The sequence below is a fragment of the Podarcis melisellensis genome (assembly GCF_964234715.1).
Source record: "Podarcis melisellensis genome assembly, chromosome: 11".
Classification (NCBI taxonomy): Eukaryota; Metazoa; Chordata; class Lepidosauria; order Squamata; family Lacertidae; genus Podarcis; species Podarcis melisellensis.
Window position 1 is genome coordinate 54,330,949 of NC_138543.1, and position 24,763 is coordinate 54,355,711.

At 43.7% G+C, this 24,763-nt stretch overlaps 1 protein-coding gene across 2 annotated transcripts in view; it reads left to right on the top strand.

The window, feature by feature from the left end:
• The window catches only part of SKOR2 (SKI family transcriptional corepressor 2), a gene marked incomplete at its 5' end in the record, with an annotated part of 33,465 nt that extends 8,702 nt beyond the window's left edge, over positions 1 to 24,763 (top strand). Inside the window, 5 exons of one of the 2 annotated variants that reach the window (XM_081929641.1) lie at positions 8,795 to 8,860; positions 9,312 to 9,410; positions 13,385 to 13,452; positions 18,897 to 18,967; positions 24,726 to 24,763. In XM_081929641.1, coding sequence (XP_081785767.1) covers positions 8,795 to 8,860; positions 9,312 to 9,410; positions 13,385 to 13,452; positions 18,897 to 18,959 — 296 coding nt within the window. In that variant the 3' untranslated portion in view covers positions 18,960 to 18,967; positions 24,726 to 24,763. Of the gene's footprint in view, positions 1 to 8,794; positions 8,861 to 9,311; positions 9,411 to 13,384; positions 13,453 to 18,896; positions 18,968 to 22,340; positions 22,377 to 24,725 lie in introns of those variants that run through there. The other variant, XM_081929640.1, reaches the window with a different exon arrangement.

A 24,763-nucleotide genomic window follows, 5' to 3' on the forward strand; every position in this document is an offset into this window, starting at 1 on the left:
TGTCACATCCTGGCCCACCTCCCCTATGGCTGTTGGATGGATCTAGATGAGTAGGAGAGGATATTTTATATATGAATGATCCTTCCTTGTATTCTCACTTGTGTGAGAATGCAAATAATTATTTCAGCAGAGTAATATCACCATCCGTGCGCAGCTTATCTCTAGAAGCTATCTGGGACAAGGTTACATAACCTTCACAATATCCAAGGATGCTTAGGCAGGCTTTGATTATATTCTCCCTTTTAATGTTTCCCTCTTAACAAATAAACCACTCCCAGGCTGCTTAAGTAAACAAGAATATACAAGGTTTACTCACATTAAAAGTCTTGCCAGGATTCAACAGTTACAGTGATGAAAATCAGGCAGGCAATAATCCTTAAATGTTACAAAAGTCCATATTCCATTTCAAAAGGGAGTGTGCTCCCTGGAGGAGAGCTCACAGACAACCTACTCCATTGCAGGTGAGAAGAAGAAGAGTGTGCAGTGACAGGAAGAAGATTAAGTTTCTATTGTTCTCATCACACAAGTTTAGAGGATATGCCATCACAGAATCCCATGTTTGTGACTATCTACCAGTCATGCATCTAGCAATCCATGACAGACAAAAGAAAATACTTACTTACACAGGGCATAGCTAAAATGTGGGATCTGCTCCCACAGGAGGCAGGAATGTCCACCAACTTGGGTGGCTGTAAAAGAGGACTGGGCAAACTCATGGAGGTATTAGCTATGAAAGATAATGTTGTGCCTCCACCGTTGGGTGCTGTGTGCTTCTGACCTGTTCCTGGAAACTGCAGAAGGGGAGAGTTCTGTTGTCTTTCCAAGAACAGAAGTGGCATGAGTAAAAATGGAGACTTTTCAATTAAAATAATAATAATAATAATAATAATAATAATAATAATAATAATAATAATAATAATAAAGGCAGAATCACCTCCCACATTAGCCTCTGGGACTATTTGTCCATTCCCTCATGTGCCTAGTTGTCAAATTGATTGCCAATAGGAAAGGGGATGTGTTTTCTGTTTTTCCACCCAAAATGGTAACGTCTGTCATTGCACCTATAGACAGACAGATAGATAGATAGATAGATAGATAGATAGATAGATAGATGATAGATAGATAGATGATTGATTGATTGAGTGATTGATAGTTTGATAGATAGATAGATAGATAGATAGATAGATAGATAGATGATGATAGATGATAGATAGATAGATAGATAGATATAGATAGATAGATAGATAGATAGATAGATAGATGATAGATAGATAGATAGATAGATAGATAGATAGATAGATAGATAGATAGATAGATATAGACAGACAGATAGTATGGCACATTCCATCCCCCAAAAGGTGCAACGATGCCTTCAATTTGCCCCCTATTCTGGCAAAAAATAAAACAGAGGTTTCATTTGCTTGTTTGTTTTTAAAACAGTGATCTTTAAAGGTTCCCTGCAAAAACCACCAAGGTAGATCTGCCTCAAATCTAGCAGGCTTAATTCACTGTGGATCCAGCGGGCCTCTTTTGCCTGCAGGCTTCCTTGACTTATGTGCTAGCATGGATTATACCATTCTACTAATGGGATGCATTAGGGAAGCATTCTACTAATGCGTCCCATCAGTGCGAGGTTTTCTGCTTGCGCAATAGGGCTTGGCCCCTCTCCCCCTCCTGTGTGTGCTCCAGAACATCAGGGGAACCCCCCAGAATAGATCTAGGGGCTGTGCGAGGAAAGAGAGGGAGAACGTTCTTGCTGTGCAGTCGGAAATCCTCGCACAGATGGAAGGGTTGCCTTAGCACTATGATGGATTCCACCAATTCTGCAGAAGTATGTACTGAGAAAGGGACGCGGGTGGTGCTGTGGGTTAAACCACAGAGCCTAGGACTTGCCGATCAGAAGGTCAGCGGTTCAAATCCCCGCGACGGGGTGAGCTCCCGTTGCTCGGTCCCTGCTCCTGCCAACCTAACAGTTCAAAAGCATGAAGTGCAAGTAGATAAATAGGCACCACTCCGACGGAAAAGTAAACGGCATTTCTGTGCGCTGCTCTGGTTCGCCAGAAGCGGCTTAGTCATGCTGGCCACATGACCCGGAAGCTGTACGCCGGCTCCCTTGGCCAATAAAGCGAGATGAGCGCCGCAACCCCAGAGTCAGCCACGACTGGACCCAATGGTCAGGGGTCCCTTTACCTTTTTGTGTGCTGAGAATGAGCAGGTGTCCTTGATTAATTGTGAGTGGGGAGGAAAAAGAGAGACCCAGAGCATCAGATAAAGACCACTGCTGATCCTGCTGCTCTAAGTTTCATTCCTAACACCAGGAAGCAAAAAGGTCGCCAAGTGACTAGAAGGGGGAGGGGGAAATACTTACTCTTATGCCCTTAACAGCAGTTTTGGCTGCATAAACTAGCAAGCTGTTGCTTTTCACAGATGGTTATCCTTCCTTGCTGTGTGTCAAGCTGCTGTTGGGATACGCAGCAGGAGACATAAAGTGAAGCTGCCAAGTCGAGGTAGACGGAGAAGGTTTTACCAGGTTGTGGCAGGCCTTGTCATGCACGGGGCGACTGAAGCTTCGTATGTTATTCCTTATTAGAGAACACATGTAATTTCACAGGAACAGCATAGGGCGGTCAGATTAAAAGTGATGCCAGATGTTTCTGCACCTAGAGAGCCAGTGTGGTGTAGTGGTTAAGAGCAGTAGTCTCGTAATCTGGTGAACTGGGTTCGCATCTCCGCTCCTCCACCTGCAGCTGCTGGGTGACCTTGGGCCAGTCACACTTCTCTGAAGTCTCTCAGCCTCACTCACCTCACAGAGTGTTTGTTGTGGGGGAGGAAGGGAAAGGAGAATGTTAGCCACTTTGAGACTCCTGAAGGGGAGTGAAAGGTGGGGTATCAAATCCAAACTTGTCTTCTTCTCTTCTTCTTTAGTAGCTGCACCCTAAGGAACTATAAAAGGTGCAATAGTGCCTGGTTAGAAAAGCAGACAATTATAATTAGTAATAAGAATTTATTATTTATACCCCACCCATCTGGCTGAGTTTCCCCAGCCACTCTGGACAAGACCATCGCAATTTATATTCCTGACTCATTAATACTACAATTCAAGACATGCTTACTCAGAAAGTAGGTCTCTTCCGGTGTGGTTTAGTCCCAGTCCTGGTTAAGTGGAAAGAAGACTGCAGCAAGAGGCCTAGCTTTCAATGCAGTGGCCAATCTGTCGGAAAGCTCCTAATAAGAATAAGGAATTTCCCTGCACACAAACAACTAGTGTGCCAGGGAGAAATGCTTTAACTCAGGCACCCCCAAACTCAGCCCTCTAGATGTTTTGGGACTACAGTTTCCATCTTCCCTGACCACTGGTCCTGTTAGCTACGGATGATGGGAGTTGTAGTCCCAAAACATCTGGAGGGCCAAGTTTGGGGGTGCCTGCTTTAACTTATCCTTCTCCTTGACATCCTAGGGTTGTTGTTTTTTACATACAGGGATTTATATGCTGTCCAGCACCCAGTGGCGTAGCGTGGGTTGTCAGCACCCGGGGCAAGGCAAGTAATTTGCACCCCCTAACCCGTGGATTTGCGCCCCCTAACCCCCAGATGTTGCGCCCAGTGCGGCCGGCCCCCCCAGCACCCCCCACGCTACGCCACTGCCAGCACCAGCCTGCAAGGATCAAGCAACATATATTCTGGGTCAAGGACACATGAGAGTACTGACGTTTTGCAGGACCAAGGACAGCTCCCTATAAGTACTTTTAGGGGAAAACACTGAGCTCAGATGGTTGAGCAAGGCAGCTGCACTGTAAATTCTGGTTCCCTGCAAGAGAAGTTTGAGTCCACAACCTCAGGGCAAAGTTAGGTGTCCTCTTTGTCAGGGTGATCTTGGCCTTGGCCTGGGTTAGATCCTGGCATTCCTGTGGCAGATACCTTCTAATCCATATTTAGAATTGTAGAATTGTAGAGTCACGAGGGTCATCTAATGCAACTACCTGCAACGTAGGAATCTTTTGCCCAACACGGGGCTTGAACCCAGGACCCTGTGATTAAGAGTCTCATACTCTACCAGCTGAGCTATTTTAATACCGTATTTTTCCATGTATAACACGCTTCCATGTATAAGATGCCCCCTTTTTAAAGCCTCCAATTGATGGTCCCCTCTCTGGCAGAAGACGCCATGCACCGCCCAATTGCCCCAGCAACAGCCAATCAACAACAAAGCTTGCCACAGCCACCATTAAAACAACCAATAGCCACTGACAATCTCCGGCTCACGCCAGCAACCAAACCCAAGTCCCACCCCCCAAGGCACTACTCATATTTAAGACGACCCACAATTTTTCACATGATATTTTAAGGAAAAAAAGCTTGTCTTATACATGGAAAAGTACAGTATATTTGTTTTTTTGTAAATAGATAAATATTTGTTGATATGGAGAGGGGTGGTTAGGGGGGTGAACGATGGGATGAAGTAGTAAGCTATGTTTTCGCTGGGTTTATGATCTTCCCAAAGAAGGAAAAGTTTTTATTTTGCAATCTATACTTGTAATCCAGACATTGCGCATGAATGAGGGTGGCGAAGAACTTTCTTGTACATGGACCCCACCCCCCAATGCTGCTTATGTCTATAGAGACCCTGTAACAGCTCAAAATAGCTATTCAGCACATCTGAGGTCTGCAAGGCCCTTTCTGCCATGGACAAGATGGTCTCTATTTGCAAGCAACATGACAACCTATAAAACGCCCCCCTATTGCAAGGTTTATTAAATCACTCCCTCTCCCCTCGGAAAGCAACCCTGCCCTGTACATCAACATGATAACTTCCATTGCAAGGCTAGAAACTTGTGGAGAGCAATAGAAGCACCACATCACGCATCACTTCTCCATAATGATATGAGCAGAGGTCCAGTTCGTAAGCTCAATCTCCTGGAAGGAGTCTCCAGCCAATGTGAACAGCACTAGGCCCAATAGACTGATGCTCTGGTTCTTGTTTGAAGGCAAGTTCATACACTTCCATGGTCTCCAGCTTTCTGAAACAAGCCCTGACACAAAGTACAATGCAATAAAGCAATCCTAAGCATGGCCACTCAGCAGCTCCATAGAGGTCCATGGGTAGAGGTCCATAGACCTCCATAGAGGTCCATGGGTAGAGGTCCATAGACCTCCATAGAGGTCCATGGGTAGAGGTCCATAGACCTCCATAGAGGTCCATGGGTAGAAGTCCATAGACCTCCATAGAGGTCCATGGGTAGAGGTCCAGAGACCTCCATAGAGGTCCATGGGTAGAGGTCCAGAGACCTCCATAGAGGTCCATGGGTAGAGGTCCATAGACCTCCATAGAGGTCCATGGGTAGAGGTCCATAGACCTCCATAGAGGTCCATGGATAGAGGTCCATAGACCTCCATAGAGGTCCATGGGTAGAGGTCCAGAGACCTCCATAGAGGTCCATGGGTAGAGGTCCATAGACCTCCATAGAGGTCCATGGGTAGAGGTCCATAGACCTCCATAGAGGTCCATGGGTAGAGGTCCATAGACCTCCATAGAGGTCCATGGGTAGCTAACAGGACCAGTGGTCAGGGATGATGGGAATTGTAGGCCCAAAACATCTGGAGGGCTGAGTTTGGGGATGCCTGCTTTAGAACCTGGAGTTCCAGCCCCCCTGTAAATGGAGTTGTTTGATCATGAACATAAGTCAAGGGATTGGGTGGGGTTGCCAGTAATTTCCTTCACCTCTCAGCCAAAAAATAATATACAAGGGCCCGCTAAATCCCACTGCTTTTTATAAGCGTCCCTTCTTCTCCTGCAGTATTGAGCTTTTATTTGTATTTGTATTTTGAATTTAAAAAAATTGCACCGGACAGTGACCTTGTGTTCCTCACACAACATCCTGGAATGAAGTTTAGCAACCATGATTCTGAGCATAATGGAAATGCTGGCACCATGTTGGATACATCTGGTTTTACAATTGCATTACTACAATAAATATCGAGAAGAGATCACAAATGTCACTATTGAATATGCATCATACGCAATACTAGGATTTCAGCAAAGGGCAGATTTAAGTGTACATTGATCAGTGGAAACTAGGAATAAACCATTCCCTGTAAATATATAGAAAAATCAACAAATCTAAAGTTCATGTTTTAATAATGTCTCATCATCTAATATTCTCAGATGACATTGGCTTATTTATATATTGTCCTTTCTCTAAAGAGCTCAGAAAGGTGTGTATAGAATCTTCCTATTTTATCCACTCAGCAGCCTAATGATGATGATGATGATGTTATTTATTTGGCTAGGTTGAGAGTTGTTGTCTAGCTTCATGGCTAAGCAAGGATTTGAACTCAGGAATTCTCAGCCTACATAGAGCACTCTGATTTCTTCACACTGCCTTTAATCTCGTACAGAGTTACTTAATACACAGCTAATTTAAGTCGGCATGTTTCAATGAGTTTACTTCATGTTTAACTGTGGCCTGCGGCTCTTCCTGCTTTTGATGAAATGTTTTGCATCTTCCATTTTATCGAGTGAATATCTTGTTAGCAAGCAGAATCTAGCTGCCCCCAAAAACCTTGCAGGGCATTTTGACGGATGGGTGGCGTCACATACCTGGCAATCACCTGACCTTGTTGTGACATCAGGTGAACGATTCCCCTTTACCTGCATGGATTGAAATCAAATGATGCAGGTAAGGGCTCAGGGCTTTGCTGGTACCATTCACCAGCTGATTGGTGGTGTCTGCAAACCCCTGTTTCACTGTCAACACAGTTTGAATTGGTGCCCACGTAGACCAAGGCTCTGGTGTCTGCAGGCGTAAACCCTACTTTTAGAAGGGATCTGCATCTTTATCTGCTCAAAAGCTCATGGTATATATGAAATCAAGTGTACAGCAGGTGGCCATTGCTTTGGGGAAATGGCATTGTGCAGTTTAAGACACCTACTGGACTGAATTAAGCCTGAATTAAGCTGGTGGTTGCTCATCACTGATCTATACTGTAGGTCAGGCATCCCCAAACTCAGCCCTCCCAGATGTTTTGGGCCTACAATTCCCATCATTCCTGACCACTGGTCCTGTTAGCTAGGGATGATGGGAGTTGTAGTCCCAAAACATCTGGAGGACTGATTTTGGGGGTGCCTGCTGTTGGTCTTTTGTTGTGATTTTATTTATTTATTTAGACAATTTATCTATTACGATTGTCTCTATATGGTGTACAAGTGACTCAACAATATAATAAAGATAACAATTTATTAATGCTGTAATATCAGAATGCCTGCTGAAATGAGTATCTTTGCTACTAATAGTATATGGGATATGTACTAAACATATTAGATAAACTACTGTGTACTAAATATATTAGATATACCACTATCTGTACACACACCATCCTGTAAGGTGGGGTTTATACATTTGTTTGACAATTACTGTACACCAACAATTTTTTAAAAAATAATATTTATTAAGGATTTTTTCAATAATTTGTACAAAACAAACCAAATAACATGTACTTTTACACAAACATATTTTCTTCGCTTCTTTGGACTTCCTCGCATCTCTCGTTTCTGCGTTCGAAATTTCTCAAGCTTAACTCAGCAAATTGTTAACTTGTATCAACTCTTATATTGAGGTTTCCCAATGTTATATCCCAAATTTCAGATAATTTTACCCAAACCTTATAAACTTAAACTTTAACTTCATATTTATCCAAAATTTGTCTTGTCCAATTTATCACTTTATCTTCAAATTCCCTTTAACTAGTTTAATGGAACCATATTATTATTAATCTTACATCCTTCTTAACATTCATACAGTTTGCAATACTTTTGTAAATAGTCCTTAAATTTTTTCCAGTCCTCCTCCACGGCCTCTTCTCCCAGGTCTACTGTACACCAACAATTTTGAGCATGAATAGTGTATGTGGTTTATAGAGCTGCCTTGTATTGACAGATGTGGTCCATGTTCTGCTTCCCAGATGTTGTTGGACTACAATTCCCAGCATCCCTGACCACTGACTGGGATGCTAGCTGGGGCTGATGGGTGTTGGAGTCCAACAGTAGTCAACAGGCATCACATGGGCTATCCCTAGTTCAGACAGTACTCAGCCTGTCATCTGTCTCTTATAAGTCCCTGATGTAGTCCCTATTCTCTCTTGGTGCCTCTGAATTGGCCTTTACCAGGGATGAAGTCTTTAGTGCAACAGACCCTGTCCTGTGGAACTCCTTGCCAATCACAGTTGGGTGGGAGTTATCCCTGTTCCTTTTAGAGGTCTTTTAAAAAAACAGTAGCACTCAGACAGGCCTTTGGAATTTGAAATGTCTGTACCAACCAGCGTTTATTGGCAAGAGATGAGAGTTTTTAACCAATGTTATTACTCTGTGTTTTTCCCCCCATTGTATGCTTCCTTGCTGTATTTCCTGTGAAAGTGTGCTTTGTAAATATATTAGTTAGTTAAATATAAAACTGCATTTAAAATTGGGAGGCGAGGCTTCATCAACTTCAAGCTCTGATATTCTTTTCTGCACACCTTCAGAAAAAGGAGGGTGAACAGATACTTTTTTAAAAAAAAAAGTGGCATTTATTCACTTTGAGATTTAATATACATACGTCTTTCACAAGCCAGATCTCTGGCTAAATTCGAGTGAACAAAGGCTGGGGGGTCTAGGCATTTGCTGGTGCCATAAAACCCTTTTTTGTAATATCTCTCCCCACCCCCACAACCATCTGATGAGGATTCAAAATGAACCTCTGTGTCTGATAAGAAGCAGCACACGTGTAAATCAATAACTTTATATTCCTCTCTTCATTAAGGCGAACCCATACAGGAAACCAATTCACCTCATTCTCTGAAAAAGGATGTCGAAAATATGGGAAAAGGTAAAAGAGAGAAAAATTATATATAGATAAATAGCTCTCGATCTATCGTTGCCATGTGGCCCTTTGTTTTAGCAGCAATACAAAGACAATTGAGGGGATTTTTGTTTTCTTGTCTTTTTTTATTCTCCGCCATATTTTAAGCTTGACAAGTAACATATGAATAATATATGGACCTTTTGTGTGGCTATAATTGAGATTAATGCATATGTATCAATCAATACATGACACTGTACCATAATACTTTAAAATAATATATTGCATTGATTTATATTCATGGATTTCTGCACAAAATCTATCCTGGGCCTAAGCAAGACTTTCCACCGTGGACACCCTTAAATTGCCACCACCAACACAGACAAGTCTTTGTAATAATGGATTGCGTGGATAAGCAGACTCTCAAGATTTATTTCAGCTGATTAGTAGAAAAATATCTCCTTTCCTCTCGGTCTAGAAGAACTTCAGAAGGTCTTGTTTGAGCAGATAGACTTGCGGCGGAGGCTAGAACAGGAATTCCAGGTCTTGAAAGGAACCGCCTCTTTCCCTGTATTCAGTAAGAAAAACATTTCTGTTATTAATTTTTCTTACTTTATCTCTGTATGTTTGAGTGTATGTGAATAACGCTCAAGAGCATCGATTAGTACCAGAGGAGGGTGTTACTTTAGGGGAAAATAGGACCATTGCTGTCAACTTACAGATTTGAAAATAAGGGACCAGCAGCCTGGAAAATAAGGGATCAACAGCCAAAATAAGGGATCAACAATACTTTGATGAAATACATATTTTGTTGCATGCAAATTGCTTTAGATACCTATTAAGTCCATAAATTACCATCTAGCATATATTCAACACAAAAAAACAGCAACAATTTGTTGTTGACAAAGGACAGCTGGACATAGAAAGGGCCCCATTACATTCAGTAGCTTATTTAAGGGACATCATCAATGAGGGACAGCAGCGGGACATGGTGATGGGATAAGGGACTGTCCCGCCAAATAAGGGACGATTGACAGCTATGAATAGGAGGACACTGCCCCACCAAGCTCATTCTGCCCTCAAACAGCCTCCTACCTGCCTCGTGTCTTGCCAAATGCAAGGTGGTTTTTTTAAAAAAGAGATTCGGAGGCAATACAAAACCCAAGTGAGTGAGAGAAGTTTTAAGATTTTATTCTAAACAGAAAGCATTATACACATTACCAAGCAAGCACTTCAAGCTGCCACTTGGAAACCCTCAAGAAGTGGCAAAGTTACTCCCCCAAGTAGTCTCAGGTTGCACAGCCCCACAGCCATCAGTCCGTCCACCAGCTTCTCAGAACTCAGCCCAAAGTCATCTGATTTATAGGTAGCTAACCTGCTAGCCTGCATGGCTTGCCTGACTGGCTAGTGCTACTAGCTACATGCAGATTATTCATTAGCTGCCTCTCCCAGTGCCTCACTTTCTTCAAACAATGTCCAACATCAAAAGAAGGTACCCAGTAATATCACTTCCTTCCCTTCCAAAAGATTAGGGCAGGCTTCCTCAAACTCAGCCCTCCAGATGTTTTGAGACTACAATTCCCATCATCCCTGACCACTGGTCCTGCTAGCTAGGGATCATGGGAGTTGTAGTCCATAAACATCTGGAGAGCAGAGTTTGAGGAAGCCTGGATTAGAGCAGCGGTTCTCAACCTGTGGGTCCCCAGATGTTGTTGGACTACAACTCCCATCATCCCTGAGCTCTGGCCTTGCTAGCTAGGGGTGATGGGAGCTGTACTTCAACAACATTTGAGGACCCACAGGTTGAGAAAGGCTGGATTAGAGTATTAAAGGCTGCTCTTCAGCCATCAAAGAGTTTAGAGAGGGGGAAGCAAACAGGAGCAGGAATGATAACCATGTTAGAGCACTAGCTCCTCGAAATACAATTATCTTCCGAATCAATTGCCCATACACCTGGCTTCTTATCTACAGCCAGTCCAGGGGTGGCGATGGTGGTCTCCTTCCTCCTCCTCAGTCTCAGTCTTGCCTCAGTATTATGGACTGGTTGGACGCAGAGGAATGGTGGGAGGAACCAGGTAGGGAACCACCAAAGCAAGAAGGCTTAAAGCCCGGGAATTGGTGGTGGGACAACAGTGAGTGGTCAGAGAGCGAGGGAGGGAGAAGACTGGGAACAAGAGGTGTTAGAAGCTGAAGAGCTAGCAAGGCTTAAGGGAGCAGGGAGAGTCTATGGCAGAATCAGAGGGAGAAGCTGAAGCAGGGGAGGAGGGAGGCCAAGATGGGTCAGGAGGCATGGGTGCCTCCTCCTCTTGCTATGACAAGCTCCCCTCTGATCTCCCAGAACCAGAAGAGGCATGAAAAAAAGCAGAGGAGAGGTTGGCTTCATGCAGGCACAGTCTCCGATTGCTTGGAAAAAGTCTTGGAGAGGATGGACTCAAGTGGCTGTGGGGAGGTGGAGACCTTCAGCCTCAGCAACTGATCCATGGGGGCAAGACCTGCTGGGGTTGAGCTGCTGTGCTCATGCCACCAGGTCTGTGCAGATCACGTTCTTGCTAATAAAGAGTTAACTCTAGCTTGAACAGTGTGATTTACTGCCGGCTGACTCCTGACACCCTTGTAGTACTCACCTGAGAAGATGATGGGGACAAAATTGGAATTAGCCATCTCCACCTGTATTTAACTCTGGCTCCACCTACTGTCTGCCTCCCAGCCTTCTCCCCTATCTGTTCCCAGTGGGCACCAGTCACCACCACAGCGGGTACAAAAAATGGTACAGGTTGAGGACTTTACCCCAGCTGAGCTGGGAACCTGCTAAAGGAGCTGAAAGTTCACTGCATCCTACACTGCTCGTCCCAGTGTATCTTGCCATAGGATCGCCACCTTAATTTATACCATACCTTTCTAGTACAAAAAGTACCTAAAAAACCAGAACGACGTAGTTCAAAAGAGAACGTGCAATTTAGAAAAGCAGCAATGTCAAGTGAACAAAACTGAGAACAGTTTAAGAAATGACAACAACAAACAGCTGCAGTTCAAAGAGCCTGGGGAACAAGGCTGGTTTCCAAAGTGCTGTCGTACATTACCTTACCTGCCAGGTAACATTATCACGGCAGCTTGGCATTCAGCCATCTGCATTCCCCCATGTTTCCTTTTGGTACCACAGTAAAATTTAAGACTTGCCTCCCCTTCATGTAACTAAAGCCCACAATGAAACCACACAAAACACAATCTGAATGAAAATGGATAGTCATGCGCTGCTGACCAAGGAAGTGGTGGCGATGGCGTTCGCCAGCTTGAAGAATGTGTGGTCTTGCTGCACCACAAAGCAGTGGTCAATTTTGCTCCAGATTAAAATAGAACGTAAATACCAGGCTATAAACAACCATGGAGAACTAAGGAGTGGGAACATTTAATGCCTGCTTTATAGTTTTGCAGCCTGGCCCTAAGAGTATTGACTCAGGTGCAAGTCCCATAATTGGCTGGGACCTACTCCTAGATTAGGATTAAAGGTAAAAGGACCCCTGACATTAGGTCCAGTCGCGGACGACTCTGGGTTGCGCGCTCATCTCACTTTACTGGCCGAGGGAGCTGGCGTTTGTCCGCAGACAGTTTTTCCGGGTCATGTGGCCAGCATGACTAAGCCACTTCTGGCGAACCAGAGCAGCGCACGTAAACGCCGTTTACCTTCCTGCCAGAGTGGTACCTATTTATCTACTTGCACTTTGGCATGCTTTTGAACTGCTAGGTTGGCAGGAGCAGGGACCGACTAACGGGAGCTCACCCCGTCACAGGGATTCGAACTGCTGACCTTCTGATTGGCAAGCCCTAGGCTCTGTGGTCCAGTGTTTCCCAACCTTGTGCCTCCAGCTGTTTTTGAACTACAATTCCCATCATCCCTGACCACTGGTCTTGCTAGCTAGGGATGATGGGAGTTGTAGGCCAAAAACATCTGGAGGCACAAGGTTGGGAAACACTGGTTTAGACCACAGCGCCACCTGCATGCCTTCAGATTAGGATTAAGTGTGGATAAATTTGCATGTATTTAAAGCCAGATGCTATATGCATTTACTCAGACAGAGATCCCGCTGCAAATATAAATTCTGTACACATTTACTTGGAAGTAAACCCTATAGAACTTCACGAGGCTTTGTAGCGGACAGATTGTGTTCCCGATCCATCTTACTCAGGTTAGTGTGCAGAGAATTGTGGGTGAAGACGAGCAGAACATTTTAAGTGCAGCTGAAGTTATTTAATAAAGGCAGTGTTGTCGCCCTGATAGCACAGTGATATTTTCATGCCCTGGAGCGACGAGCTCTGAATTTTCTGTGAGCTTCCAGCATATCAGGGAAAAGCCATGTATGGTGGTAGGTCTATTGGCTAGCACCTGTAACATCACTCTGCAGATTGTTCCCGCTTGTGCAATCCATCAGAATAAGAAACTTTTAATGTTGTGTTTCTTTTCTACTGGTTTGGGTTTTTTTAATTAGTATTTTTTAAAATCCTCTTGCCCTGTAATGATTCTTAATGGACCTTCCTTCTTTTGCCCCCATGTAGATAATTTTCAAGACCAGATGAAGCGGGAATTGGCCTACAGAGAAGAAATGGTTCAACAGTTACAAATTGTAAGAGAGCGTTCCCTGCTAAAAAAAATGTTAAGCTCTATGTGCTATTGTGGCTTCTTTTCTTTTCCTTTCTCTTCTTTTTAAACTCACTTCATTTTTTGAAATCATCATCATCAGTTTATTAATGTGCCGCCTTTCCTTATTTGAAACTATGCTCAAGGCAGCTTACAACACGACAAGATTTACATAATTACCAACATAACAGAAGTCATAAACAATAAATAAAACACATCAAAAAGTACACAACCAAATGGAAACAATTTCCACGTAAACCATAAGCTCTAAAACTAAAGATACAACAATAATATCAATCACAGCAACAAGTTCTCTCAACCTCCCCTGAACAATACTCCAGCCCAAGAATCTGTTCAACAACCTCAGCTTTTGTAGCTGGAGTCAGTCCACACTCCACTCTCCCCGGCCAGATGGAAAAAAGGCCAGGTCTTCCAGGGCTCACAGCCAAGACAGTCTCGTTTAAAACAGCACAGATAAAAATTAAAAACAATTTAAAAGCAGCTGCAGTGCTTGTGAAGCCTGTCAGGCCCCACCCCAAGCCAGGTGGAAAGAGGCAAGGGCAAGGTCCTTCAGGCCCCACAGGCAGTCCTCCTCTTAAATAATCTCTTAAGTAAGTTGGAAAGATGGTTAAGAAGGTGGGTGGGCAGGTCATTCGTATAAGAATTTGAGGTGGGCTGAGCATAGGAACCCTGAGACCCCTTCTGTGTGCAAAGCATTCTGATACATGGATAGTGAGCTCCATTCTCCAAGCGTGGAGATCCTTATGTAGCCAAAAGAGCACAAAGCAAAAGAAGAGGATGGTTCAAATGAGCTCTGGTGGAACCCAAAGCTTTGCAGAAGTTAGAGATTAGATAGATGATAGATAGATGATAGATAGATAGATAGATAGATAGATAGATAGATAGATAGATAGATATAGATAGATATAGATAGATAGATGATAGATAGATGATAGATAGATTAGATAGATAGATAGATGATAGATAGATGATAGATAGATAGATAGATAGATAGATAGATGATAGATAGATAGATAGATAGATGATAGATAGATATAGATAGATAGATATAGATAGATAGATAGATAGATAGATAGATAGATAGATAGATAGATAGATGATAGATAGATGATAGATAGATAGTTATAGATAGATAGATATAGATAGATAGATAGATAGATAGATAGATAGATAGATAGATAGATGATAGATAGATAGATGATAGGTAGATAGATAGATAGATAGATAGATAGATAGATAGATAGATAGATGATAATAAATAATAATAATAAATTTTATTTATATCCTGCCCTCCCCAGCCGAAGCCGGGCTCAGGGCGGCTAACAACAATAAAACAGTACAAAAGTACAGCACAAACAACACTCTAAAATCATTCATTATAAAATTAATTAAATTCGAGCCACTGGCCACCATTGGGCCAGAGTTCTGCGAAGGTTGCCAAGGGAGGGAGTCAGGCTGCGCCCTGGCCAAAGGCCTGGCGGAAAAGCTCTGTCTTGCAGGCCCTGCGGAAAGATGTCAAGCACCCGCAGGGCCCTAGTCTCTTGTGACAGAGTGTTCCACCAGGTCGGAGCTACAGCCGAAAAAGCGCTGGCTCTAGTTGAGGCCAGCCTAACTTCTCTGTGGCCTGGGACCATCAAGATGTTTTTATTTGATAGATAGATAGATGATAGATAGATATAGATAGATGATAGATGATAGATAGATAGATAGATAGATAGATAGATAGATAGATAGATGATAGATAGATAGATAGATGATAGATAGATAGATGATAGATAGATAGATAGATAGATAGATAGATAGATAGATAGATAGATGATAGATAGATAGATGATAGATTAGATAGATAGATAGATAGATAGATAGATAGATAGATAGATAGAGATAGATGATAGATAGATAGATGATAGATAGATAGATAGATAGATAGATAGATAGATAGATAGATAGATAGATGATAGATAGATAGATAGATGATAGATAGATAGATATAGATGATAGATAGATAGATATAGATGATAGATAGATAGATGATAGATGATAGATAGATAGATAGATAGATAGATAGATAGATAGATATAGATAGATGATAGATAGATAGATAGATAGATAGATAGATGATAGATAGATAGATAGATAGATAGATAGATAGATAGATAGATAGATGATAGATAGATAGATAGATAGATAGATAGATAGATAGATAGATAGATGATAGATAGATGAGAGAAGGGGTGGGGTGGGGACTTAAAACCCAAGGAGAACTGAGCAAGGCCAGTGAGCACAGAATGCTGGTGGAATCTTAGAGTGGGGGAAACTGGAAAAAAACACACACACCAGAAGGGTCATAGCTCAGTAGTAGGAGCATCTGCCTTGAATTCAAAGGACCCCAGCATTTCTGGAGTGGAGCTAGGAATGTCCCCTGACTGAAACCACGGAGAGTGGTTGCCAGTAATTGTAGACAGTGTTGAATCAGTTGGACCACTTGTTTGACCTGCTGCTGAGCTATTGGTGCTTCTCAAGTTAAATCAGTAGGTGCAATGCTGATTTGTGCTAGGGTGGGGTCATCACCGAGTTGGCGCAACTTGCAGGAGAAGTCTTCTGCAACCCAGAAAGCATAATGAAGTTTGCCTTGTAATTCCAAACAGTCTGCTGATGTTGATGGGAACACTTAAGAGCTAGAATTTTCTCTCGGCAACATATCAATCTCCCAGCGCCCCCTTCTGCCTCCACCTTATCACTACACCCTCCAGCAGATGAGGGAGTTTAAAGCATGCAATTAAAAAAAACAACCCTGGATCAATAAGGTTTCATTTTCAGCTTTTGTCCACCGTGGACTTGTAAAGATTCTTTTTTACGATTTCCTGAGCAACTGACTTCCTTGGCTTCCCCAATAATTGGGAAATTGGCAAGACAGTCTCTCTTCTCCCCTGTACATCCTTTGCCACAGGAAATTATATGCTCTCAAACTAAAGCAGGCAATGAACATAAGGTGAGGCTGTATATGAGGACGACTTCTTGCAAGGAACAATCTCTTCCCACGTGGTGTAGCAGTTAGAGTGTTGGGCTGAGAGCTGGGAGACCAGGGTTCAAATCCCTTTGCAGCCACAAAGTTTCAAGTGTGGCCCTAAGCCCAGACACTGTCTCTCAGCCTTACCTGACAGGGTTGTTGAGAAGACAACATTGGGAAGTGGAGAACCATGGAACACCTTGAGCTCATTGGAGACAAAGGTGGATTTTATTGTCATTTGACTGTGTATGTTTTGGGGAGCAGGGATTCCTTGAGGGTGCAGTTCAGAACATGGTTAAAGGTAAAGGGACCCCTGACTATTTGGTCCAGTCATGGCCGACTCGGATTGTGGCACTCATCTTGCTTTATTGGCCGAGGGAGCCAGTGTAGAGCTTCCAGGTCATGTGGCCAGCATGACTAAGCAGCTTCTGGCAAACCAGAGGAGCGCACGTAAACGCCGTTTACCTTCCTGCCGGAGTGGTACCTATTTATCTACTTGCACTCTGACGTGCTTTCGAACTGCTAGGTTGGCAGGAGGAGGGACCAAGCAACGGGAGCTCACCCCGTCGCAGGGATTCAAACTGCCGACCTTCTGATCAGCAAGCCCTAGGCTCTGTGGTTTAACCCACTGAGCCACCCGCGTCCCTCAGAACATGGTTACGAGGAAGTAAATCCTAGAGGGAGTGGAATAATGACTGACAACTGGGCAGAGTTAGTGTGAGTGACAGGTAGAAAGTACAAGATGGAAAAAGAGCAATGGAAAGGGGGGAAGTGGTTGAGAGAGACAGAGAGAGGAGGGAGTGAGATCATTGAGAAAAAGAGAATGAAAGTATATGTAAAAGTTAGTTATAATAGGTCAGAATTCCATATAAAATGACTACTTATTGTGGATGTTAAATATATATCTATGTTTTAACCGCCCAGGCCCAAAGTTGCTATTTCCATTGGAAAGAAAGCTCCCAGTGATGCCAATGGGAGCTTTTTCTCTATATATGTAATCCAAAAAGCAGCTTTGAGGAGAATTTTTTCTTCGGAACTGTGGCAGTGGACGCGGAAGGGCCGAACTCTCCCTTCCCACTCACCACTGTCCCCACCAGGTCCTTCTACACCTGCTAGCTTGGCTCTTAAAAGAAACTAAATACACTAGAGCATATGATGCAACTTGCAGACTGACTGAACATCCAATCACAGGGGAAATAGATAAATTGATGATGAAAGTGAAGCAGAGCCCTTTTTTGGAAAGGTGGAATAGATGTGGGAGAGAGGGGCTTGATCAGGGGGCTTTGGTTTACGATTTGGGGTGTAGTAGTAATAGTAATAGTAGTAGTAGTAGTAGTAGTAGTAATTCTATTCTTTATGCCCTAGCCACTCGGGGCAGCTTCTAACACATATGAAAACATAATAAAACATTTAACATTGAAAACTTTGCTTTTGGTTATGTCTGTGAAGTATTGGGAGATGCAATAGTTGCAGCAGATTCTGTCTCTCCCCTCATTTCTCCACAGGCGAAGTGGAATTTCCCACGGGGATTTTAGGTGTGAGCACAGGGAGACGTACTTTCACAAGAACACACAGCAGGGTCTGAGATGCTCCACAGGCCACCAGGTGTCCATGCAGACTGTTCTAGAGACATGGGGTGGTATCCAGCTAATGTTTACTGAGAGTAGACCCACTGAAATTAACGGCCCTAAGTTAGCCATGCCCACTAAACTCAATGAGCTCACTCTGGGTAAAAGGGCACATTCACAGCACACATTGAAAGCACTATGGTACCACAGTTGTGGCTTCCCCCAAGGAATTATGGGGGCTGAAGTTGTTAGGAGACCCCTGTTCCTTTCCTACAGCTATAATTCCCCAGAGTTGTTTGTCAATCAATCCCTTTTCCTGGGGAACTCTTAATTTTGGAAAGCTGGATTTTTCTACTTCAGAGAACTTTTTCTTTCTTCCCCTGAGGTAGAAGTGACAATTTGGTCTACTAATTTATCCCACACATGTTCCCACTCAATATTGTTAGTTAGTTTTGGTTTTTAGCAATTACTTCCTTGTAAATTGCTTAGTTCGCTTTCGTTCTGTCAAGTGTTCCACAGCAAGGAAGAACGTGACGTTTGAAGCTGATGTCTCTGTGTGGAGCTCAGCTGACCCACCAATTCCCTGGGTCTTCTTTAAGCTGGGAGCAAGCCCCATTGATTCAGTGGGGCTTGCTTCTGAGAAAAGATGCAAAGAATTGTGCTGTTAGAAAGCCACTCTTTCTTTCCCTTAACTTACTCTGTATTACGCTGACGAAAAGACTTGCCTGCCTTACAGGCCTCCTGTAAGAATCACCTGGGAAGCATCTGGCTTAACTTTGATTTAAAGTCCTGGCTCATCCTCACATAGCGGCATTTTCTATATCTTTGCAGATCCCCTATGCAGCAAGCTTGATCAGGAAAGAAAAACTCGGCACGCATCTCAGCAAAAGCTAAAGGGCAAGGTGAGTTGTAGTCTAGAGTGGGCTGAGGCTGTGTGCCCAACACACATTTAAGCGGCACATAAAACACTACCAAACCATTCTATGTTCTAAATCTTATATTAATAATCTCCTACAAAAGACACAAACAGAAAACTCATTCAAATTGTGTCCAAAAAAAGGAAGATTTAGTCTTTAAAGTTCCTTTAGCCAGGCTCCTGTAGATATTAACAAAAGTAAGTTTGATCAAACAAAGTGTCGGCTATGTTATGCTCAAGGTTGACACTTCAATATCTACAGGAGCCTAGTTGGTTACACTAGCATGCATGGCTAAAGGGTTAATCTGCCATGCTGATTCTGAAAAATGTCAGAAAAACTACAATTGATCCGAATGCCACAAACTAGTGTGCAACCTTCTGAGTCCACCAAAACTCTTTTATCAAACCTGATGTTCAACAAACTGGGAAGGGAGGATGAGGAAAAGGGCTGGCTTGATAGGGAAGCTCGTAATGTGGTCAAAAATGCCTTTTTGTCATAAAACCTTAGGAGGGACATGGCATGGGGATTGTCAATGAAGAGCATCTTCATGTCAGAATTGACCACTGCACTGTGGATGTTAAATTCACAGCATGAACTTCATGACCTCTATTCTTGCTAGTTCTTAAAACAAGGGAAGCAAGTTATCTAGGAATGCTTAGATGGACAAGTTGAAATAACTTACAGTAGCTCTCCAAGAACACAACCAAAAATTCAGAGCTTAGCTAGGTCCCACCACTGAGCCAATGTTTTGGAGGTGCTTTCTGCTTGATTCTGCCCGTCCCCTTGGTCACTTCTTCCCTCCGTGCATGTGAGTGTGGGGACACCCACACACTTTGCTTTTCCATAGGTCACCTCTGTGCCTTTTTAGGATTCAAAGGTATCCCTTGAAACATTTTCTGCACCAGAAAAGAATCCCACTAGGGTGCAAGGACAGCTATGAGTTCATTTGATCACAGTTCGTAGCACAATTCAGCATCCTGAATTAACCAACAGCATCATGTTGTGTCAACATAGCTGCACTGGAGCCCTTTGAAATAAAGATCTCACACTAAATTGGCGTGTAATTCAGAATTAGCTGGATATGTGCCAAAGTAGGCTCATGAGTGATGATTCATCTACATGACATTCCTACTCCATGAAGCCATCTTCATTAGTATAATCCTGAACACCTAAGGAAACATTTAGATCAGGGGTGGGGAATTTCTGGCCTTCCAGATGCTAATGTTCTACGTCCTCCAGATGTTGACCATTCCCACCAACCCTGGCCATGCTGGCTGGGACTAATGGGAGGTAGGAACCCAACGACATCTGAAGAGCCACAGGTTCCCAACCCTTGTTTTAGGTCTTGTCCCAATCGCTTCTCAGTCTTTCAGTTGAGATCAAGCATAGATTTTGTTTTATGTACAGTGGTGCCCCGCAAGACGAACGCCTCGCAAGACGGAAAACCCGCTAGACGAAAGGGTTTTCCGTTTTGGAGGCGCTTCGCAAAACGAATTTCCCTATGGGGTTGCTTCGCAAGACGAAAAAATCTTGCGAGTTCCCGCGGTTTCCCCCCGCTTTCCCCCCCTTTTCCTAAGCCGCTAAGCCGCTTAACAGCTGATCCGCTGATAAGCAGCTTAACAGCTGATTGCTAGAAGCCGCTAGACCGCTGTAGCGCTAATCCGCTAAGCTGTCAATGGGCTTGCTTCGCAAGACGAAAAAACCGCTAGACGAAGAGAATCGTGGAACGGATTCTTTTCGTCTTGCGAGGCACAACTGTATATAAACGGATACATGGGAATGTGAGTTATATGACTTCCAACCATTTGTCCACCTAACGCGATATGTCTACTCTGATTGACAGCAGCTCTCCAAGGTCTCCAGGAGAGGTTCTTCCCATCACCCGATCCTTCTAACTGGAGATACCAGAGTTTGAACTTAGTATTTCCTACAGGCAATGCATAGAATCATCACATTGTAGAGTTGGAAGGGACCACAAGGCTCATATGGTCCTATACCCTGCTGTAGCTTTCCCAAAGCAAGGAAGGATTGGACTCTGATTAATAAAATACACACGAAGCTTGACAGCAAGACTCTGGGCGGAGTGCGTATAATAATAATTCCTGTCCACCCCTCGGCCCAGGTCGTTTTATTCACAAAAGAACCTTTTACACAGTGTTCGTAAGAACTAATCAGATTTCCTCTGAGCAATTCAAAAAACCCCACGTGGGGACAAAGTTAAAGTTAAAACCACAAAGAGTTAATTTGAGCATGCATAGTAGTCCAGAGTAAATAAAAGAGGAAGCAAGGAGGAATGCTTTTAGGAAACCCCGGAGGTCATAAACAGGAGAGGCAGGATTTACCATCTCCTTGTGAACTCTCTTCCTGGCCCTTAGATTAACAAAACTAACAATAGCTACATCAAAGAGAGCCTAGGACTTGCCACATCACCACAGAGCCACATCACCACGGAGCCTAGGACTTGCCGATTAGAAGGTCGGCAGTTCGAATCCCTGCGACGGGGTGAACTCCTGTTGCTCAGTCCTAGCTCCTGCCAACTTAGCAGTTCGAAAGCACATCAAACTGCAAGTAAATAAATAGGTACCGCTCTGGCAGGAAGGTAAACGGTGTTTCTGTGTGCTGCTCTGGTACACCAGAAGTGGCTTTGTCATGCTGGCCACATGACCAAGAAGCTGTCTGCAGACGAATGCCAGCTCCCTTGGCCAATAAACGAAGATGAGCGCCGCAACCCCAGAGTCGGTCAGGGGTCCCTTTACCTTTACCTTTTACATCAAAGAAGCTACCTACTATCTTTATGATCCAGGATGCCGGGTGAAGCAACTGGCCTGTGTTTTAGAATGCTTATACGTGCCTGTCAGGTGTAGAGAAAGCAAATGGTAGAGATGGAGAGGCTTGTGGGCTTTGATCCAAAATTATTGTCAATGAATCAAATCCAGTCAACCGAATGCTTTCATCGCAGACACAATGGCTTGATGCATATTTTATAATTCCTCATAGCGATCCCACCTGACCCCTACACTCTGGGTATTTGCACGCCTACACCCTGCAAAGCAGGAATCTTTGGCCCAACATTGGGCTTGAACCCACATTCCTGAGATTAAGGGTCTCGTGGTCTACTGGCTGAGCATGTGCTCCTCCACTTCGTTAAGAAACCTGCAACCAATGTACGTCGTCGTTTGCATTCTTTTTGTTCCGAGAGCCAGCAAACGAAAACAAACACCCTGCTCTAAATAGATCTATCTATTCTTGGTAATAATCCCAGCGGTTTCTCTGCTTGGATGGTTTAGTTAGCATTTAAGCGAACACTAATCTTTGAAAAGCACTGCTGTCTACTTTTTTTATATTAAAAAAAAATCAGGCTGTCTGCAGGGGAGGCATGTCAGCGACAACAGACCCAGCATGAGAAATTTATCTGCTGGGCTGTTCACTCTCTGCATATCTAAGCACCCTGCCTCTCTTACTTGCTCAAGCGATTCTGCGCAACAGGTAAACCTCCAAGTGAAATGCAGCCTGCCAACCTTGCATTGTACAATGGTACCTCGGGTTACATACGCTTCAGGTTACATATGCTTCAGGTTACAGACTCCGCTAACCCAGAAATAGTGCTTCAGGTTAAGAACTTTGCTTCAGGGTAAGAACAGAAATTGTGCTCCGGCGACACGGCGGCAGCAGGAGGCCCCATTAGCTAAAGTGGTGCTTCAGGTTAAGAACAGTTTCAGGTTAAGAACGGACCTCTGGAACGAATTAAGTATTTAACCCGAGGTACCACTGTATAGCCTGGCAGAAGCTGTCAGTCCCCTTATTTTTTTCAGTGTTGGGCCCAGCAGGATTTGGCCTGCAAGGGCCAGAGACCAGGTTGGGCACAAGTCAAGGTCTAGGCCAGTAAACATAGGAAAAGCGGGCAGAGACTGGGATACAGGTGAGGTCAAGTAGCTGGCCACATTCTCTACAGCAGCTGCTCTGATAAGTTTCTCAGACTAAGGTACTGAACTCATGTTAACTCAAGCCTCTTTTGGCTCCTCTAATTGCCTGGTCCAGTTGGGCTCATGAGTGCTGCACAACCCTCTCTGGCCGTTCTCTGGGTGGCGTTGCAGAGCAGGGACTATCAGTCTCATCCCTCCTTCTGCCCGATTGCTCAAACGGAGCAGCAATCAACGGCACAGAGGTGTGTGTGAGAGAGAGTCTGTCACACAAATTCCTTTGCCTTGAATTTGCTTGGAGGGAAACATTGATTCATATGGTGTCAGGTTTACTGTACTATTCAAGCACAATTCAAAGTGTTGGTGCTGACCTTTAAAGCCCTAAACGGCCTTGGTCCAGTATATCTGAAGGAGCGTCTCCACCCCCATCGTTCTGCCCAGATACTGAGGTCCAGCTCTGAGGGCCTTCTGGCGGTTCCCTCACTGCGAGAAACCAAGTTACAGGGAACCAGGCAGAGGGCCTTCTCGGTAGTGGCACCTGCCCTGTGAAACGCCCTCCCATGTCAAAGAGAAAAACAACTACCATACTTTTAGAAGACATCTGAAGGCAGCCCTGTTTAGGGAAGCTTTTAATGTTTAATAGGTTATTGTATTTTAATATTCTGTTGGAAGCAGCCCAGAGTGGCCAGAGAAACCCAGCCAGATAGGCGGGGTATAAGTAATAAATTATTATTATTATTATTATTATTATTATTATTATTATTATTATTATTACCCACTTAAAATAAGCTGAAATGTTAAATCCTGTCCAATTTTGAATTTGTGTGCATCGTTTTTATTTCAGCATGCTACTCAGGGAACACGTCCGGCTTTAGCCCACTCTGGGCAGCATTGGGCTGTGCGGCAAATCAGCACTACCCTGGAAACTGGGACCCCGTTCTGTGGAGGCTGAATAATAATAATAATAATAATAATAATAATAATAATAATAATAATACTTTATACCCCGCCCATCTGGCTGGGCTTCCCCAGCCACTCTGGACAGCTTCCAACAAAATATTAAAATACCATAATACATCAAACATTAAAAGCTTCCCTAAACAGAACTGCCTTCAGATGTCTTCTAAAAGTCTGGTAGTCTTTGACATCTGGTGGGAGGGCGTTCCACAGGGCGGGTGCCACCACCAAGAAGGCCCTTTGCCTGGTTCCTTGTAACTTGGCTTCTTGCAGCAAGAGAACCGCCAGAGGGCCCTCGGCGCTGGACCTCAGTGTCTGGGTAGAACGATGGGGGTGGAGACGCTGCTTCAGATATAGCACAGATTCAGGATTTCTACTTCTGTGTTCTGTTTAGACCCAATGAGAAGAGGGTCCTGTTCTCCTGCTCTGGAGGGTAGGCTTCGAACTACAAGAAAGGAGATTCCGATTAATCATCAGAAAGAACTTTCTGACAGTAAGAGCTGTTTGACAGAGATGGTGGTTTCTCCTTCCTTGGAGGTTTTAAAGCAGAGGTTGAGTGGCCAACTGTCATGGATGCTTTAGCCGAGATTCTTGCATTGCAGGGGGTTGTAATTCTTCCAATTCTACAATTCTATGATTCTATGACTGTCAGAACAATTTCATTAGTGGATCTGCCTACACTTCCTAAGGCTTGCCGACTTGCTCTAGCCAAGGGAGATAAGGCTTTCTTCTTATTTTTGTTATTGCTGTCAATGGGAGAGAATTGTTAAATTCTGGACGATCATAGCTAAGATTTATGTAATCAAATCAAATCATGTTATTGATTTATAGCCTGTTCTAATATTTTCTTTTCTCTCGCCTTATAGCAGGAGCGCAAGATCCTCTGATAAGAAACTACCCACCC